General features: G+C 46.8%; 1 protein-coding gene across 1 annotated transcript in view; it reads right to left on the bottom strand.

The window, feature by feature from the left end:
- Positions 1 to 21,560, bottom strand: part of FGF18 (fibroblast growth factor 18) — a 68,572-nt gene that overhangs the window by 2,889 nt on the left and 44,123 nt on the right. The window contains exon 4 of the mRNA XM_005144161.4: positions 14,299 to 14,405. Coding sequence (XP_005144218.1) covers positions 14,299 to 14,405 — 107 coding nt within the window. The remainder of the gene's footprint in view (positions 1 to 14,298; positions 14,406 to 21,560) is intronic.

Below are 21,560 nucleotides of genomic sequence, written 5' to 3'. Positions count from 1 at the left end.
TAATAACAAAAAAGTATTTACTTATACCTCCAAATTTGCCGACAGAGCCTAAGACGGAGACAGGAGGTGGAGGAATAACAAGGTGCAACTTCAGGCCAACCTCAGGGCTAATTTGAAGTAAACAAGGTGCATAAGATAAAATAGCTTGGTGCTGGAAGAGGAAGAGCTAAATGATTTGATAACATGAAATTACAGTAACATTTACAAGTACCTGGAGATAAATCAGGATAAGGACCTGACTTCCCCAAACAGAGCATTCCTGTATGTGCTAAGACACGTCAGAGGCAGACAAATGATTTTCAGATACTCACAAGATGATTTTACAGCATATGTTGTAATTCCCAATAGAGTAAATTGCTCGCACGTGTTACCTACACCATGGAGAGCTGGAGCCCTACTGGGGGGGGAAAGTTTCTAAGGGTTTCCAATAGTTGTTAAGTGTCACTTTGTTTTATCAGTGACCATCACATCAGGTCTTATCATGCCTCTATTTAAATGGCAGTAAAATACTCATTGGGTCTGTCACACATTCCCTTGCCCCTCCAAAGAGGGGAGGATGGAAAACAGAGACAGATCTGGGTAAGCATCTCTCCATGCTTGCCCTTCCCCAGGAGCTCCCAGTGCAAATGCACCCTGCACTGCAGCATCAGCCAGGAGGTGCTGCCAAGCCACATTGCATACATACTTAGCTGTCAGGATGCACCTTGCAGAGCATTCCCCCTTCAAAACATGGAGGCTTGTTTTTAACTGATGCTTTGAAATAAAGAAGAGCTCTTGAAAGCCTGGGAGCTGTGCAGGAATCACCTGGCCTCGTGTGATGCCACAGCCACACAATGAGAAGGACCCACACCCAGCCCCCCATCCCCACCAGCCCCACATCACAGTATCCCACATGTGCTTGGGGGATGAGCTGCTCCTGCATTTCACTCACCACCATCCCACGGGCAGCATCTCCAGCCGAGCTCCCTGCTCAGAGCAGGGTGAGCTCCTCATAACTGTCACAAGCCACCCCCAAATTGCCACTTTTGCCCCCAGGAGCAGCTGCCTGACCCTGTGACAAGGCCATGCCACCATGGAGGTGACACTTTGCAGGCTCAGCTCTTTGCAGAGGTAATTCAGAGCACTCTTTGTTTAAGGACACCCCATGCAGCCAGGGGAAGATGTGGTACCCGTTAGCCAGGCTCCTAATAAATGCCTTACAAAATGCCTGCTCTAAATGCCACCTTCCACAGAAACCCCTTGGGCATCACTGAGGTCCAGGCAGAGGCAAGGGACACCAGGATCTTGCACAGCCCAGGCAGCATGAAGCACAGGCTCCAGCAGAGCATCTCCTCTAAATAATAGCTGGGAACCAGCTCCAAGTGCCCTGAGCTTACCAAGGAGCAGCACCGGATTGTTTGTGCAGAGCATTTGGCGACAGGCTCTCTGGTATTAAACGTGAAACACATTGAACTGACACTAAAGCAGAATTAAGTGCCAAAGCATTTGCTGCTTCTACAATTACACTCTGGAGCGCTTTGGTGCTCCTGCTCTCCTTTTTATGACCCAACTTGGTCTTATTGTAGTTTGGCTTTCTCGTTTTAAGTTCTCCAAATGGAAAGGATCAAAGGGCTCTTTGTTGTCGTAGCAGGAGCGCTCCTCAGAGCGAGGCATTCCTGCCACTAACAGCTTGCTGCTCAGGGGGAATTCACGGCTGCCTCTGTGCCACCAGCCTGAGCCAAAGCATTAGCAGGTGCAGCAGCCGCCTCCTCCCCATTAGCCTGCCACACTAAGCCACCTGAGCAGCTTTTTATGGGAAAGGGAGGCCAGGGCAGGTTTTCTCATTTGTGCTTCACAAATCTGGCTCAGTGGGCACCGGCAAATCCAAACTTCACTCGGCTTTTACGGCAACAATAAGCTCACGCAAGCGGCTCCGGTAACACCGCGGTGCGGGAGAGATGCCTCCAAGACTCAAAGGTTTCTCTGTTTGCAAAGATCAGGGCATGAATTAAGCCCTATGAGCAAGGCTGTGTTAAGCTGTTGTTAACTAAGCTGATGTTAAAACACTTCCCCCCTCCTCAAACGATGCCGCAATTAGAAGCTCTCTGGGTAAAGGCGGCTGAATGTGCTGATGATGTGCTGCAAATAATAACAAACACCAAACCCTATGGAAGGACCCGGGAATGCGGGTTGGGCACAGCGAGACTCCACCTTTCAAGTGAGAGGAGGGGGCTCTGCCGTCTAATTATCACCTCTCTGCAAGTTCAGCCCCCCAGGCTCGAAATCCAATCCTGGAGATACCAGTCCTCCATACAAGTGGGACCCCTCTCAGCAAGCAAAGCAAACCCCATCTTCCTAAAGCCCCTGGAACATGCTTGAGCAAAAGGTTTCCAAGAGCACCTAGGTTTTTCCAAGGAAAACCCCTGTAAACAGACCCTTTCTGCATCCCTCCCTACCCCTCCACAGCCATACAGACAGGGAGGTTCCTGAGCAGCAGTACCCTGCCATGCTGGATCTCACACCACCCCCAGGTGCGAGGTTCACCCACTGAGCTTTGCAATTACTGTAAAGGGCTGCTGAAATTCCCCTTGCAAGCTGGCACTGTTACATTCACATGCTGCATTATCCGGAAGAAATCCTGCCCTCTATTCCCTAAATTCCAGTGTGGTGACAGCAGGGTTTTAGGGCGATGAGCAGCTCAGCAGTCCCAGTAAACCATTCCTGAAGCATCCCCAGCTGAAGGCCAAGGTGCACCCAGCACCACTGATAAACCCTATGAAGCCCCAGAACTGTTTCCACAGCATGTTCCTAGTGGTATATGATTTTCAGGAAACATATTATTTCTCTAGTTTTGCATAAAGTCAGATAGGCAATGCTCAGAGCCCCCTCCAGACCCACTCCACATGGCCTGGAAAATCCCAAGTGGAAGAAGGTAAGGCAGGAGCTATGTTAATGTCACAGATCTTAGCACTGCCACCTCTCCCCCTTCACACAAACACCTTTTAAAGGTAGGTGAGAAAGCATGACAGAGATGGGTACAGTGGCTGCCAGATCCAGCAATGCTGTGGGACATATAACCAGCACATCTGAGTGCTCTGGCTGCTGGTAAGCTGGACCCAGCCATCCTCATGCACTTTGTAGGCATTATCAGAACAGATCCATCATACGCATCCTGATGCTCAGCATCCTGGATTTATGACAAGGCATCCTGACCACAGAGACACCTCTTGACCCAAATGCACATTCTTGCTCCTAGACGGGGCTGTAAATCAAGGAAGCCACATCTATAACTGCCAAGAGTTACTCAGCTTCATGCGTGCTTCCTCCAGCTCTCTGGCCTCTGAACCTGCACAATCCTCTGAGGAAAATACTTAGGAGTCATGATGGGCAGTTCAATAAAAGTGTCTGCCAGAGCAGTGGAGAGGTTAATTATGTGTACAGGACATCTAAGTGCATTCATGGAGCAGGGGAAGTAACACAAAACCCATGCAGAGACTCCCCAAAGAGGGCACATCTCCAGCCAGAGGCCCAGTTGCAAAGTGGCATCGCCCAGGTTTGCACCCATGTGCACTGGGGGTACAACCCCTCTCCTGAAAGCACACCCACATGGGTATGGTTGTGCATGCATGGGCAGGAACTGCAGGCTTTGCAGAGCCCTGACCCTCTTCATGCCAGACACAAGCTGCAAACACCAAGGAAAGAAGATAAAGGCTTATTTCTTTTTTCCTTCTACCTTTCATTCAGAAATTCCACTTTTTCTATTTCCACTATTTCTAACTAATATTTGTTCAGTAACCCTCACACTGCCCTGGAAGAGCATTTTGTCACAGGATAAACAGGAGGATATAGAGTGAAAGGAGTGTTTGGAAGGAGGAAGCAAGCAAGGCTGAGGTTAACCTAGGACATGCCTTCTAACCTGCTTTGTCCATCACAGGCACATTTATTGCCAACAGTACATCAGGACAGCACACTCCATCATTAGAGCAAAAGAGGTTGGCTTCATCTGGAAAGGTGCACATTGGCTTAATAGAAATTCCCAGTACATAGCTACATGTACTTACTATTAGTGATGAGAAACATTACTCACTTTTAAAAGGAACGTTATGAAACCAATAGAAAAATGTAGGAAAACTTAACCTGTGTCTAACCAGTGGGTTTCCTGCAATAGTAAGCTACTGTTTCAGGAGATCTGAAACCACAGGCAAGTTTCAGACATGATATCTGAGCAGATCCATGGCATCTACTATTACCTGTGCCTACCTGATTCAGTTACACATATGCTTTTAGGTGCTTCTAGGTGCTAAGTATGGTAAGAGCTGGGAAAGCATTTTTACCCATCCATGCCAAGTACAACCTGTGGGTTAAATGCATTGATGGGGTTTGCTGTGTTTCCTTTTTGAGCAGGCATTTCAGCCTCCACAGGCTAGTCCTGAACTTTCTATAGAAGCCAACTAGGAGCAGCAGCATATTATGTGTAAGCATAAATTCATTATATAGGGACCTATCTAGGCCATCATAGGGTTTGGGGATTTTTTAATTTGTTTAAAACATCGGGTCTAGATGATGAATGGAGCAAGAACACAGGACTAGAACAGTTGCTGACCCCATAGCAGGCCTGGTAAATCCCAAATGTATACACATTAAAACAAGCATACACACTGACTTTCTAAGTTATCATCTCAAATGAGTGCAGTCTCATTCCGCTGACATTCTGGGAGTGACACCAGTTTCCCTGGGGCAAGTTTAAATCAGTAGAATTCAGGTCCAAGAAAGGTCACTGACTGTCTGCAGCATGGCATTAGCTCCCTTCATGTCAAATTATATTACTAAGAAATAAGAGAAACCCATGATCAAATCAAGTGGCATCCATAAAAATGATCACACAGAATTGTTCCAGCCTGTGAATGACCAGCTTCTATCCATATAAAACAAATGCAAGGCTTTCCAGATTTATCCTCCCTTAGGGAAACTTAGTGTCTTTAAGTACCCAAAAGACAATGTCAGAAGATGTCAAGAACAAAAATGTGTTAAGCAACACCTACTTTTCTTTGACATTCATTAGCATTGTAATGACCATATCAAATGGACTATCTTTGGCTACTCTTGGAGCATAGGTTTTATTCTCTATCTCAAAATTAGCCTCTGTTCTCACTTCACCTCCAAAACCAAACTGGGAGTCAAGTAGAGCAGTCCTTGAAGAGCAGGATCCACCTGAATGTGCACCTCAGCTGCGTCCACTTGAGGAAGACAAGGCTGCATTGCTTTGTTCCTTGGTGCAAGTTAATTACATCAGCATCTTTGCAAAGTAAAGCTCAGAAGAAACATCACCCTCATCCTAGAGATGCTCAGGACCAAGAAAAAATGCAACTGGCAGATAAGATGCTCTGAGGGAAGCAATTAAATTCAACTTGATACTTGTCAGCACAAGATGCATCCAGCATACCCTCCCCACCAGAAGAGGCTGAGGCATGACCAGGGCTCAGGGATCCCCTCTCCATAATTTTAATTAACATTTAACCTTTAGGAACTGAAATATTCCAACATGACACACAGCTGCAGCCACCCAGAACCACAAGGGACGGGACGTTAGCAGCTTTATGGTGACACTTGCTCCCTGAACACAGAAAGGATTCAATTAAATTATCACGTAGCTTTCAGGAAAGTGGTATTTTTAACCTGGCAGGGGATATACAGCTACCAGCCATGGAATAGGAAAAAGATGCAAGGTCAAGCCTGCAAGTTTGGTCTGCACCGTGGCAGCCTGGAGATAAAGGGCCAGCGCTCACATCCTCATCTGAGCAACTGTGACTCTAGCATAAAACCAATATAATGAAAAAAATTGTTTTTAAAATAAAAGGACCTTTAGCTTTATTTTAGAGCGGACCCTTAGAGCATCGTGGCTGTGCCAAGAAGCCTAAGTTACCTGAAGATGCTCATATACAGCTAAAACATTATTACAACAACCTCTTGACCACATGGATGCCCAGGAAGTGAATGTATTAAGTGCTGGTTCCATCTTGGTTGTTCCTATTACCATCCAAGGAAGCCTGGCTCATAGGATTCACAGTTCAAGCTATGCACAACTCCTTTACCCACAGCTTGGTTATAGCTAAACCTCCTGTCCTTTCTCAGCCTGAGAGGATCAGCATCCATCTGGGGTGCTTAGGAGACTGCAAGAAATGAAGGCAGCACAGAGAGACCTAACATAGATCTTAAATATTCACATTACTCTTACAAGATCTTAGGTGATGTCCAACCAACACTGTCCATGTTCTGCCTGGCAAAGCAGCTAAATCCAACCCCAGCAGCACACTGTGGACATAAATGTGCCTAATGATGTGCTCCATTTATGAAACCCATGACCTAAATCAATCAGACCGTGCAGGTAAAATGAACACGCAGCACTAACAACTAGTCAGCAAAGGGAAGACAAATGCCTGTGTGGTGGCATAAGCCTCTCTCTTCATTCAGTGCCATCAATACCACAGTCTTGTGGCTCAGACAGCTTTCAGGACTTTGGCATCCAAGCTTATGTGCACACACAGACTCTGTTAAGAATTGATGCAGTTTTAACCCTTTGTGAAGCAAAGGGGTCTTCCCCATACCAGCATGTTTCTTCCACCTCCTCAACTCCTTGTGCCACGTGAGCCCAAGCACTGCCAGCACTCCCCAGCTACCCCATTGTCTCTGCAAACCCCCCCATGTCTCCTTCCCAAAACTTCCAGCTGCTCAGTATTCAGCAGTATGCATCAAACTGCTCTCCTCTTCTGCACACAGAGCTGCCAAAGGACCTCTCTCCTCTCCCTGCTATCCCACACCACTACAGAACAGCGCAGCTTCTTCCACAAAATCCATTGCCCACATTCACATCACTTCCCCCCCTCCTTCCCACCACCTTCAGTGCAAAACACTGCTGTAAACAGATCATCACAACTACAGGAGCAGGACAAGGCCCATTGCTCAAAGCAAACATTAATGCAAAGGTCCAGTGAGCTTGCACAAACTGCTACCACTTAGAAGGAACCATGGCAGCACTGGAACCCATCCACTCTTGTGCCAAGGCAGCCTCAGTGCAATAAACACTGGGAAGTAGTTTCACTGGGTTTAACCATAACTGGCTTCTTGGGAATCATTACTTGGTGTGCCATCCAGAGCAAGGATTCCTGGAAAAGCCAGGTAACGTTCAAGTTCTGATGGCTGCCTCTGCTCAAGGGCAGGAGATGTTCCAGTGGAGCTGGAACCCAGCACAATACCCACCTCAGGTAGTGACACCTTATCCCTGTGCCACCTACAGCCTCACCATGGTATGCAGAGCCACTGCAGCCCCTCAGGGAAGGTGCACAATGGGCTCTGCTCAGGTACTTAGCACATTACACCTACCCAGAGGTAACACAACAGTTATTGTGTCCACACACCCTGAGTCTGCGGGGTAACAACACCCCTGCTATAACATCTACCAATCCCTCCTTGGGGAGTTCTTCTGGCATTTCCAGCACTGTAAAGATCTGAAACGGCAGTAAATGAACCAGACAACAGAAATTCACCAGCATCCACCAAAGTTTGGATGGGATGCTTCAGATCACCCAGTAATAGGAAAGGAGCAACTGTGAGAGGTTGAAATGTTACCAAAAGCCTCTTAATAGCTGGAGAACAGAGGAATGTGGTTGCTGATTTTAGCTTCCACTTCTGCTTTTACTTCATTGATAATCTCAGCTTCTAAGCTTTCAGAACAGCAATCCAGGGTTTTTTGTTGCACTGGTTGCAGGAAAAAGCCTGATGAGGTGAATGCAGAAGATCCTAACAGCTCAACTGAAAGAAAACTGGTTTTGTCATCTCATTGCAATCCTGCAGGCTCAGATTCAAGATTCTTTGACCTTTGAGGCTGGTTTCAGATCAGGTCCCTGTTCAAACTATGACAGGGTCCAAGGCTGCTTGGCTCCAGGTTCCACTGAAGCCATTTATTCCGACGACTTAAACACAGAGGAGCAAAAGCCCCTGGAAGAGTTCACTTCACAAAAGGACCAATCCCACCTATATGAAGAACCAGACTGCAGTTAAAATGAGATCTGAGCAAGATCCAGCAACAGCCATGTTCAGTTTTGCTTCCACATGAGATGCCAATTCAGAACAGTTTATGGCTGAACATGTCACAGAGACTCCTGCAAAATGCACGTTATTAAACCCGAAACCCCACTAATTCTGGTCTTGTTTTTGTTGCAAATTCAGCATTCAGTCACAGAAAATGTTAGGTTTTACAAGCCCCTTTCAAGCAACCCAAATACTGTGTAACTCCAGGAAAAATCCTGGATAAGCATCAAAACCCTGGGAAACACAGAGTTCTGCCCCAAATCCAAGATGCAGTTAGGCGTGAGTTTAAATATACAAGCTGAAGAGGGCAAACACCTCATCTACGGCATCACTTTCAAGCTCTGAGTATCCCCTGTGCTTGCCCCTCACCTCCCAAGATCTCAGCAGCACATTTGGCTGTCAGGACAGACCCCAGCAAGAACTAGGACAGGACTGGGGCACACAGCAGGCATGAGGCTTGGAGCTCATCCCTGAGTCTCCTTGTCTCAGGCTAACACAGACCATTGACCTTACAGCAAAGCACTGGCTTCCCTCCACCAGTGTTTCAAAGGTAGCTTCTCAAGAAAGCTCAACCTCACCCTTGATCATAGCCAACTGATGAAAAAGCTGGTCCAGGTACATGGATAAACCTTTGGAGAACCAACCTCTTATCTCCTACCCAGGTAAATCTCCTTGTCCTACAAAGGGCGGCTCCCACTGAAGCACCTGGAGCTCCTGTAACATAACAACCTTCTGCAGAACCAGAGGTATCCTATACATTGGCCATAGTGAATGCCTTCACTCTTTGATGCTGTCAGAGGTTTTTTAGCCAACTTTCCTGACTAAACACACACATGCTTCAAGAAAAACCCCATTTTAAAGCTGTAATGTAAACAACCCCAAATTATTACTATCCCCTAAAGGCTACTGCTGGCAGGCATCAGTGATAAAGCTCTGCCAGAGCAGTCTGGCATCTAGCAACAATTTGTTTGTTGTCCTGCAAAAATACAGAGAGCCTTGCCATATGGTATGAGCAACTTTCTGGTAACATTTGGAAATACATTGGCTTGGATAGCAGTTATCACACCAGGAAAAAACCTTACATCTGAGAGGCAGGTCTCTGCTGTAAGCGGTGTCAGCATGGTGCTGGTGCTGGTCAGAGGCAGCACTGGTCAGCAGAGCCATGCCACTTCAGCCCTTGGCACTGCCATGCTTTGGCTGGCACAGCTTTTCTCCATAGGCTGGACTGTGCTTGAGGGCACAGGCTCAGCACTGCTTGCCTGTGCCTTGTGCTACATCAGCATAGCTGCCCCCAGAAAGCACCCCAGACACCTGACATCGATCTGAAGCAATGTGCAGCCACCCTGACTGGCTGGGGGGTTCCTACCTTTCATCAAACAGCTTTTTCCCAGTGTTCACATGAAGCACAGAGAATGGAGGAACAAACCCAAACTCATTAAAATGCTTTTTCCAAAAATAATGCACCTATGTGATGCTTTTTCAAGAATAATGTGTATGTATCTAATGATTTTCTGAATGTGCATATACCAGGTCACTGAGGATTTATGAAAGAAAACCCAAAGAGAGATGATGAAAGCCAGCATGTGGATTTGGTGGGAAATCACCCATTTTATGGTATTGTGCACTCTCAGGCCTGAATTTATAGAAAGAGCTGAACTGAGGTAATGAACTGCAACTTCTTGGGAGACAACTTTACTGCTCTCACCTTCTGTAGAGCTGGCAGGGATGATACCTGTGATAGACCCCATCCTGTCCATCACTTTTCTATCTCTGCCCCTATTTCTGGAATCTTCTCCTTAGCTACATCCTATCTCAGGAGGACTCGCTCCATTTACAGCGGTGTGGGAGCTTCCTTCATGCTCACAGCATCAAGATTACAGCATGGAGCAGCATTACATAGGAGCACACACACAACTGAGTCACCATGCTCTACCAACCCCACCTGCAGGCTGAGTCCCATCCCACTCCAAGCAGACGGCTCCAGCACCCACCACCTGCATCTCCTTCCTTAAAAGACTTCAAGGAGTGACTTAATGCACTAACAGAGCTATTCTCAAAATGAAACTAATAGGGAACAATATTGCTGCTGAATCTGGAAAAGACTTAATCCACCTGATGCCATGGAAGAACAATAGTGGGATTACTTGGTGCATCTTTGGAAGAAACTTCTGGATCAAAGATGTGCTTAGCTTTTTCCCCATTCTTCTCAAATCTCCTGGATTCCTTCCAGTCTTTACTTGCATTCCCTATTTCTATATCTTGCTCTCAAAACTGATGTCTCCCTTGCCACAGTCTGCGATAAGCAGCCTTTCCTCACACCTTGTAGCTCTGGAGGAAGCCAAGGTCCATTCTCCTCTGCCCCTTGGCCAGTCCAGGAAAACAGACCTATTCTCTCCCTTTATAGTCCCCAAGTGTCGATCAGACTGTGTGATCCCATAGGTGGCTGGTACAGAACCATGGGAATTCCCTGGTGACAGTGCCTGGGATTAGAGGATGCTCTGATCACCATGTCTCAGCCACCAGCCCCAGCAGTGGGAAAGGGAGGAGCTTTGATCACCCTGTAATGATGCCAACAGATCCATTTATGTCTCAGAGATATCTCTGACCACTTGCAAATGCTCTCCTGACCAGAGGGCTGGGACAGGGTAGGGAAGGGAAATCCCTACAGCATCCCAAAGGCCTGGAGAGCACAGATTTGTTGTAAGGACAGGCTCAGCAAGAACAGTTAGAGGTGGCCAAGCTCATCAACACTCCAGGCTGCTTATTCCTTGATCCAGAGACTTCAAAGACTCACCTTTGACAACCTTCTACAAACAAGAAGTTCCAATTTTAGTGACATCCTTATCTCAATGCATGAGATGTGAGGAGGCAGAGAAAAACCACAGGACTCCCCAGGAGAACCACAGCCTGAAACTCACAGCTCCTCCAAAGAGACCCTCAGCTCCTCCCCTGCCTTTGTGATAGGACAAGGGGTGATGGGTTTAAACTAAAAGAGGGCAGATTTAGACTAGATATAAGGAAGAAATGTTTTACAATGAGGGTGGTGAAACACTGGCACAGGCTGCCTAGAACAGTCGCAGATGCCCCATCCCTGGAAACACTCAATCCCGAGTTGAAAGGGCCTTTGATCTAGTGGAAGGTGTCCCTGCTCATTGCAAAGGGGTTGAACTACATTATATTTAAAGGTCTCTTCCAACCCAAGCTGTACTATGATGCTACGATAAAGTTCCGTGGTCCACAAAAAACTTCAGCAAAATCAGAAAGCTCAGGACCTACAATTTCTACATAAAGGCACCAGAAATGCACAGGCAATATATATATATATATACACATATCTATATATATATATGTATGGTCAGAAAGAAAAAAGACATAAAATGAAACATTTCTTGGGCCTTCTTCAGCATAACACCAAGAATCAATGAAGAAACACAATCCCATTTGTTTTCTCTTGATGATGGTCATGTCTAACAGAAAAGTCACTTCCTGTACACTTGCCCTGTCTCCAGTTTTCATAAGCAGCACACAGAGCATCAGTGAGCTCGCAGTTGCATGCTATGACCATAAATAAAGTTAGAAACCTTATTTGGGTTAGAAACCCACAACAACTCCTTTGGTCAAAGTTGGCCATGAACACACATGCAGTAACAACCAAGCAAGGGAGAAAACATCAGGTTTGGGGCTCCTGAGAAAGCTCCATCAGATGGTTCCTGCTCAGAAACACTGCCATGGGTGCAATTGCTGATAAATGAATGAAAAGACACAAGGCTGCACTTTTCAGCCCTGTGGGTTAGTCTGTTTGCCTGCAGCACAACCGGCTCTGAAATAAAGAGCAAGCCCCATCTCTGCAGCTCTTGCATTCACCACCAGCTCCAGCTGAGAACAACAACCTGCTCCAGCCTGTAGTACACTTTGTAGGTGATTATGGGAAACAAAAAGGATTAAATTCAAAGCAGGTTTTCAACTGGGGGGGTTGGTGTCCAAAACTGCTGACTGAGGAGGAGAACAAAGCCAGATGGCATATGCTGGTATTGTTAGGGATTGTGCAGTGTAAGGCAATAGGAAATGAGCAGAGAAAAAGACCCTGGTTGGTCCCATGGCTCCTCTCTTGCCAAATGAACATACCGGGGCAACCATGAAACAATCAGTTTATGGGTCTCATTCCCCTCCACCCCCAGACTGAACTTAAATATTTGTATAAGCCCAGGCATAACTTTTATCTCACGTTTTCCTTGGGGTTTACTACATGTTTCGAGCATTCGAGCTAAAAAGCATTCCCTCAGACTCTTGCCACAAAAAGAGCTGAAACTGTGATCCTAATTAAAACCACACTCCTTGGTATCAAGAAGCCATGCTATTATTCTCTCTTTTTGCTCATGAGAAGCTGTTAATATGGGCAATGCATCTGGAACATTTTCCTTCCAAATGCCATGCTCCGTACCCCCTCCTGCTCAGGTCGGCTGGTTTGTGAACTGTCAGCAGTCCGGGGTGGGAAGGCTCAGACTGACAAGAACAGGTTTATTTCTGTTTTTAACAACAACCCATTTGCCAGCTTAACCTTAAGAAAAGCCCATCAAGGAAACAAACCACAGCACCTTGATGCTGCACAAAAGGTGACAAGCTAAAGAACTGTCCTGCCTTGGTGCCCAGTGGGACAAATTAAGTGCCAAAAGACACTATACGTTTTGGAAAACAGCCTCTGACTTTCCAAGATGCTCCTGGACACTCGGATTAGACACCAGAAAAGGATGTGGGTTGCACTGTGCACCACTGCTGATCCATCCTGGGCTAAGGTCAATTGAAGAAAAAGGTAAGATTTCATGCTCATTTTAACCTGTCTAGTTTGAATGCTTCTAAGGTCTCCATTACTGTGGTATCAGCACCTCATAAACATTAACAAAATTATCCTTATAGTGTTTCAGGGCAAAACTCAATTATCACATTTAAAGGGTGGAAAATTAAAGCACAAAAGAAATCAAAATCTAAGGTAAGGTTTGTGTTCAGTGCAATCTTTAAAAGCACCCACATGTGTCCTGAGAAGGCTAAATCCGGTTAAAAACCAAATTTCCCTGTCCAAGATCAAACAACAGTGTCTCATCCAGAGGCTAATTGCACCATAGAAGTACAGGAAGCAGCCCAGCCCTCCTGCAGCATCAATTCCCAAGCCCCTACCAATTTGGAGCAGCATCATTTGGAGCAGCATCCTGGATGCTGCCTGCTTTGCCAAGCAGGAGCTGGCTGCCTCAGTCAGGGCTGCTGTGGGAGATCTGGGTTTAGGAACATCCACACCACACACAGGGACAGGAGGGGAAGGCACTTGTCCCGCAGGTGTCACTCTCAGGACCGCAGAAGTAAATACTGCTTCATCAGAGCAATCGGGTTGCTGGTTTCTGTTAGGGAGTGCAGCTTTCACTCCATTGACTCAAAACAAAACTCAGCTTCCCTTTTTAACAGCCACAGAGATGCCAGACTTTAATTCCTGGGGTGTAAAGTGCAGGCAGTGGAGGAGAGTGGCCTTTGAGATCTTCTATTTTACATGTACTTTCTGGTGATAGTATAGCTTTGAGCACGCTCCTGCCTAGTTAGCAAGCTTCTAGGTTCACCAACAATACAGAACTGCCTAAATTACAAAACCAAGTTAATACACGAAAAAGCATGACTTCAGCAAAGGAGTTAAGCTAGATGGGTGAATAGCTGCAATTTGTTGCATGCTTCCATGGTGCAGGGATCCAAAGTAATAAAACATTCCTGTAACGCTAGAACTGTGAGGCCCAGCCCCAGTGTGTTGTTTGGATTCCAGTAAAAGCCCTGTCACAGCATCCCTTGGCTCACCACTGGAAGGAGCCTTATGTGCCTACCTCCCTGGTGCTGACCTCCCCACATAGCCCTCTGCTTGTCCTTTTCCCCTCCAAAGAAGGTTCAAGTAATGAAGCTATCGTGGAGGCAGCCACAACAGTGGGATGCCAAGATGACATCTCACATCAACACAATGACAAAGCACAAACCCATCTCTATCCAAAGCATCATCAGGGAATCCCAGGGCTGGCTACAGAGCAAAATATTATAGAGGGGGGCTGGGGAAGAGCATGGGCTGCCTCTCAAACCCCACATCCCCTCCGTCCTGCTTCTCATTTGAGGCTGACAGGCAAAGCTTGGACACATCATTACAGCCTTGAGGAGGCTGCTAAAGGTAACACTCATGTTACAAATGAATTAATAGGAAACACTTACCTTCCCCACTAGCTTGCCTTTCCTGTTCATGCAAAGGTAGAAGTCTGTCTCCTTCCCTTTGATCCGGACTTGACTGCCAAAAGTGTCTGTTTCCACTAGAAGCTGGGCTTGTAAAGGAAGAAGAGAAAGAAAAGCATTTACCAGTGTGGTCCAGTTAAGTCAGAGCATGCAAAGCTCATCAGCACATTGTCCCATTACCTCCACCTGAACCACACTGGGATGCTCTGCAAGTGACCAACCCAAGGAACCACCCAGGGCTGAGCTCCAGACTTGGGCAGACGTGCAGACACAGCATATCTCCACTGACCCCTGTATGGATGCTCTGGGTTTAATGCCAGTTGAGCACAGAGTGTGCATATACATGTGTGTGCTCCATCTATCCACACCAGCCCCACTTCCCCATCAGCAACACAAAGCTCAATTCTAGCATTCTCCTTCACACTACAGGAGGGTTTTCAGAGGGTAAGAACATGGATTTTCTCTTCATGAAGTCAAGAGGTTACCATGACAAGAATAAAAACCCTTTTCCCACAGCCAGCAGCCCTCAAACACTGCACAGAAGTGATCCAGCCACATCACAGTTGTCTCCTGAAGATCACTACAGCTAGCAGGGGAGAAACTCGGTGCTGCTTGTTCTGTCTGATGAACACCTGCTCTGCAGACATCCTCTGTGTGTCTACAGACAGAGGTCACCAATTGCTTTCTGGCAGTCCAGGTCCATGACTCCTTCTCTAGCTAGGAGAAATACGGACAATTTCATAGTGCCTCACATGGTGATTGAGGTCAGAGCTGATGTGCAGCACTGCCAGGAGCCACGGTAGAGGACAGATCTCTGCTGCATCTTCATAAATCACCTGCCCTGACACAACTGTATTGGCAGAGGTGCCAAGCTGCCCCCCAGCTGTGCATGCACCATGCCATCATTGTCTCAAAAACCCAGACACGGCCAAATTCAGTGTTTTATTCCACCTCTGATCTAAACACAAATTCCAGTCATGCTCAAGGTTCGGATTCCAGGAATTTCCCTGGAGAGGAAGGAATAGGCAGACTGGACATTTTGGTTCAGATCCACCTCCGATATGGAGGGGGAGAAAGGAGACATGGTGGAAACACAATGCAAGAATGTGTAAGTGTCAGCAAGTGCAAATCCACGGTCCTGCTCTGGAAATACTCACACTTGTAAGCCCTGAGCTGTACATTGAAACACGGCCTTTGCCAAACTCTGGAGAATGTTTGATCTGTGCTGCAAAAAGTCACATTCTTTTTGGCATTCATATTTCAGACTTCAAAACTCTCTGAGAGCAAATACGTTCACTGTAAGGATTTACCATGGGGATAGAAATAGGAGTTTGTTTCATTTAAACACATTAATATTTTTCCCACTTGTAAAGTCAGCTTTTGGCTTCTGCAGCAGTGCAAATATCACAGACCTTTAACTCACAAGGGTCCTAAGCAGAGTTTTCCCTTTGCAGCTCAGTCATATATGCAAGTTCAGGGTTTTCCAGTTACTAGCTACTTACATTCATTTAGATATATTTGTTAAACCTGTTATCAAGGGGGATATATTTAAAGAATAGCTTGTTTCTGACAGCAGCTGGGATAACGCCTGTATTACAGCAGAATATTACTTGCAATCAAGCATAAATACAGAAATTTATCTAAGTCTTTCAGAATTGCACCATGTTTTTGGGGTGTCTGTGATGGAAAGCAGCTTGCGGGTGATAACTGGGTGCTGCAGGCTTTACTCTCCACACCTGCCATGGGGGAACTGAACCAGCAACCACTTAAGTGAGGAAGAGCTGTCTGAACCAGAAATATCCCATCATTTTAAGGATATCGAGATAAGCCAAGCCAGGATGAGGAAAGATGGCACAGGGTCAAAGACAGGTCTTCAAGGGGAGATTGACCAATACTGGTGTATAACTTGGTGAATGCTGACTGCTCTGAGAAGTCCTGTGAGGCTGCTCAGATGCAACACAGCATTAATAGACAAGGGAATAGCCAAAGGTATAGAATTCTAGACTGATTTGGGTTGGAAGGACCTCAAAGCTCATCCAGCTCCAAACCCCTGCACAGGCAGGGACACCTTCCACTAGAGTAGGTTGCTCCAAGCCCTGTCCAACCTTGACAGTCTTTAAAGAGGTGACTGTGAAAGGTCTTCCCCACATGCAAGCAAAGGACTAATGGTCAGCCCCAGAGGGGGAGAGCAGCAGCCTGCACACAGGGGAAGAGGTCCCAGAGAACCACCCACAGCACTGAGGAGTCACCCACAGATCTACAGGGTTGAATACAACCAGGCAGTAAACGGACCCAGGGCCACCCACCAAAGGGGTCAAGTGAGGGCTCCACAGCTTGCACAAGCAAGAAGAGGACACAGCAAGTTCCCCACTAGGCTGCAAGGCATTCCTTGTCCATTCCAGTCTCAGTGCTGGGACTAAAGCTGCCAAGCAGGATGCTGCACATTAGATATGGGCTGTGGTCAGCCCAAGCAGGAGCTAACATTAAAACACTCTAATGTGAGAGCCTTGAGCTGTGATGGACAGTCGGTACCCTGCATCTCTCCAAGGCAGGTCCCCATGGCAGCCTGCGCTCAGACGGACAAACCCCCTCCCTCTGCAGCTAGTGTGAGTAATATCCAAGCTGATTTTAATTTGAAAACTATCACCTTAAAAAGATGCCGGTTCCCTGCTGTGAAAATTAAAACCATCTGGATGGAGTGATTTCAAATAATTAATCTAGGTCTCCTTTGGCACCGCCACTAATTAAAATATGATACCTTCCTCCCCCTTGTTTTTAAATAAAGAATTTAAATAAAGTTTAAAGAGCTAATAAAAATAATGTCATCATTTAAAACTAAATGGAAGTCACCTTTCCTGCGAGCTGCAGAGGTTACACCAGAGCTGAGATCCCTCCTGGGCTAATGCCACAGCATGGACCAAGCAGCAGGGGATGGGTCAGCATCCAGTGTGACATCCACCCCAGTAAACACAGCCCCCAGCACCCTGTGGGGAGCTTGTGAGCCCCATAGGTCATCCTGCACCCAATGCCTGGGAGTGAGAAGCAGAGGAAGGAGGTTCAGCTGACACTGTCTGCTCCCCGCTGTGATCCTGGTTGCCACACTACAGGCTAACTGTGGGTACCCACTTCTGAAACATCTGAATCTAAAGATGCTGGGAATGTGTTCTTATTTCTAGGGATCCTTGACCTTCTTTCCTACAAGATAGATCAGTGTGACTGTAGGGTCAGGCTCATAACCCAGTTGGCATCCAGCCTAAGGCACCTCTTACAGCTGATTTCTCCTTTTTACAACAGGCATCTCCCTAGATGCCCTCAGGAGCCAGACCTCGGGCAGCACATCTAGTCAGATAGAAACAGCAGGGATGAACCCCATCCCTGAATGCTGCCACAGGAGGTCCTGGGGACTGGAGGCTGCCCCAGCAGAAGGGGCTGCTGAGGTCTCCCACCCCACTCACACATGGTGAGGGAAAAGCTCAGTCACCACTAAAAGGAGTTAAGTTCACATAAACTTGGCTTGATGTCTGGTCTCTACAATATCCTACAGCCACAACAAAAGCATTAGGGAAAATCAAAGGGAATTCCCATTGAGAGCTCAGGTAAAATAGGTCCCACCAAGCCAGGGCAGTGTCCCCACAGCAGTCTGCTGCTCCAGACACCTGACTCCCAGCTCCATGAGTCCCTGGATACATCAGACAGATTACAATCTCTATTTTCAACAGCCCTGCACTCCAGCCTTCAGATCAGGTATTATTGTTTAAATTCTTTGACAGCTAGATATTCTGATATATGTTCCAATGGGGGAAAGAAAGAGCAAAAGAGAAAAGATGTCTTTAGAGGGTGAGATCTTCTGCTACATGTTTTTGCCTTATTGGCCCATTTAACCTAAACCTTCCTGAAAACTCCCACTGGAAGAGACTGGAATTCCTCACAAGTCTAGGTGAAAAGGATTACATATATATGTTGAAAAGCTATCTTCCAGCTAAGAAAATATGAAGTCAGGGAGATATGTGAAGGTGGCAGAAAATATGCCAAATTATCTTTCAAATATATCCTGGGAGTGGGAGGACGGGAGCCAGGAAAGCACAGGCAAAGAAAAGAGAAAGAGGGCACCTAAGAAGAGTAAGGTTTACATCTACCTATCACAAAATCCTTGGCACCAGCCAGTTTCAGATAAATATGGAGATAAAGGGGAAAACAAGGAAGGTGCAGCAGGACTGGATACTTGCAGTCTATTCACCATGAGAGGTTTTCCAGTTTAGTTACTGTGGTGCTATGAACCCAGACAAGCACATTTCCATAGCTCACAGCATATACTGTAGCTGATGGGAGAGTAACGTTTACTCTCTGGTAAGACTGAACCCCAGCATGGCCAAAGGTTCTTAAAATAGTTGAAACCTGTTCAAACACAGCCTACCCCCTACCAAAACCATGTGAGTCCCTTACGTGACCACAACATAGGAGAGAATGACCTTGTCTCCACTTCCCATTCATGATGTAATGACAAGGGAATAACTCCAAAATTAGGTAAAGTCTGGAGGGTCTAATAAAGCCCACAGGCTATGAATGAGTGAGGGAATGTAGGCTGCATCCTCCAGTTCTGTTTGCATATTTGTATATTCCTCCAAATTGTACCATTTTAAACAGTTATAACTCATACAACCCAATCGCCTTCTCAATTATTCAGGTGCAAATCAGGAGTAACCACCAAAATCAATAAGGCTGGTGCTGAGGCAGGCAGAGCTCTGACCCACATACCACTGCTATTAGCTCATCCAGTCTGTCTTCAGTGAGCATGGGATATGTATGTCAAATTATTAAAAGGGATGGTCGAGGGGAGGAGTGAGAGCAGCTCCAAGATCCAGGCTCCAGGTATTTACTGTTTTAAGGCACCACTTTGCACAAGCAAGGGAACAAGCAGGTGTTGGAGCAGGGGGACAGCACAGGGAGCATCACACCCAGTCTTACCCCAGAGCGCTGCTTCCCTAAATGAGGTTTTCCATTAAACATCATATCTTTTGCTCAATCAGCTGATGCAGTGAGGGAAAAGGCATCATTTAGAGTGCATGAGCCCCTCAGAGGATCAACACTTCGATATACACCAAGTGCCACTGTGCTTCTTGCCCGATTTTGGGCTGGGAAGGGAAACAGGACCAAGGGCTCTGTGTGAACAAAGGAATGACTGCAAAGACAACCTGCCACCCATGTAACAGTCTTAGTAGCTCTCAGGAACCAGACAGGTTAAATATTTGCATGGGAGACATCAGAAGAAAATCTATAATGCAGCAAAGACCTCAAAGGCACTTACACTGCAGCAACCTGATCCTGCAAATACTTTCACACAAAGGACTTCACACACATCGGAAGTCTCAAGTGCTGATAAAGACCCTACTTGGCTTCAGCATCCCGCCTCTGCCACCAGCTGCATGGTTGGACATGCTGGGAACACAGCTTTGGACACAGTCGTAAGCTCCCTTCCTCCCCAGCCCTGTGCGGGGCTATCTCCTTGCCCTGACTACTTGCAATCACCCCATGGAGCACATCCATTGATGTGATGGAGACAAGTACAGGATCACAGCACTTTTAGCAGAGAAAAAAGGGCTACTGTTCCCCTCTGAGCAACACCCCTCTCTGGGTTTCACCTCTGCACTACCAATAAGAGCTTCAGTCTCTGGGAGATGCTTTCAGGCTCTCCCATCTGCAAACCACCATCTAACACCAAGAAGACGTCCTGTCCCATTTCCAGGATGCTGAGCTATCCCTGCAGCACTCACTGGGCACGTCTGCATGACACGAGGCCAAGACATGCAGAAATCTCCACACTGGTGCCAACTGCGCCAGCCTGAGCACCCAGCCCAGGACAGATGTGCAAGCATGACACACTGCCGTTAACCCCATAGGGTGCACAGACCAGGGAATTAGAGTGATAAAATATCACTTGCACTCTAGTGAAACCTCTGCTATTTAAACATGTTACACCCTCAGGAGAAGGACTTGGGGGTGTTGGTTGATAAGAAGCTCCCCATGCCCTGGCTTCAGTGTGTGCTTGAGCCCAGAACCCCCCTGTGTGCTGAGCTGCACCCCCAGAGCGTGAGCAGCAGTCAAGGGAGGGGATCCTGCCCCTCTGCTGTGCTCTGGGGAGACCCCCCCTGCAGCCCTGATCCAGCTCTGGGGCAGCAGCACAAGAGGGACGTGGAGCTGTTGGAGTGAGGCCAGAGGAGGCCATGGAGATGCTGCGAGGGCTGGAGCAGCTCTGCTCTGGAGCCAGGCTGAGAGAGCTGGGCTGGGGCAGCCTGGACAAGAGAAGGCTCCTGAAGGGGAGACCCCAGAGCAGCTCCAGTGCCTAAAGGGGCTGCAGGAAACCTGGAGAGGGCTGCCTGGGTTCCTAAAGGACAACAAAGCTTCCAGACACAGTCCCTATAAACTAGCTCTACTCACCACATCTTGGAAGAAGCTTATATGAAAATTTGCTAATTTGAGGTCTTTTATCAGTGAAAATTGTTTGACAATTTAGCTGACGAATAAATACCAAGGTAGGTCCTAGAGATTTTGCCCAACCCAAAACCAAGCTTAATAAATCCCTGCACCCGTGATTCTATGAAAAATAAACCATATCTGAGGACAAAGTGGACATGATCAGTACCATATTACCAACCCAAGCCTACACTACCCAGTGGCAAGTCATCATTTACCCACGTGAAAAATGACTGTATAATACTGTCATTCTGACATGGAGCCATTTGCACCCATTTGTAGATCTAAGAAAACAGGATTAAGCAGTGGGGAATCAGACTTGGCCTCTTGCAGATGTTTCATACATAATTCACCATGAGAGACACGACAAATATTTTGGCAGTTGCTTCCATGATGGTGAATAAGCTTATTTAGACAAGATTCAGTAAAATTGGAGGCGATAGGTTGTGTGCTTTACAAACCCCTGGGTGAGGAGTGAACAACTTCTGCCCTGAACTTTGCCACCTGCAAACTCGCAATGACTAAGTAGGCCTGGAAAGAGGTTTAAAACGTTAGCACAGAAATTCCTCTATCTCACCAGGGTGTCTTGCAGCCTCCAAACACAGCTCAAGTGGACAGCGTTTCTACAGAGGCAGGAAAACTGCTTGACAAGATGCCAGGCTCTGAGTCTGGAATTAGTGAAGGATGAGCCTCAGAGAAAGTTCAGAAGCTCTGTTATGCTTGAAAAAGCACCTAAAATGAAAAGTAAAGGGCCAAACCCTCATGTCTTTGAT

Source organism: Melopsittacus undulatus, chromosome 10 (assembly GCF_012275295.1).
Source record: "Melopsittacus undulatus isolate bMelUnd1 chromosome 10, bMelUnd1.mat.Z, whole genome shotgun sequence".
Taxonomy (NCBI): domain Eukaryota; kingdom Metazoa; phylum Chordata; class Aves; order Psittaciformes; family Psittaculidae; genus Melopsittacus; species Melopsittacus undulatus.
This window is presented reverse-complemented; position numbering and strand designations above follow the sequence as displayed.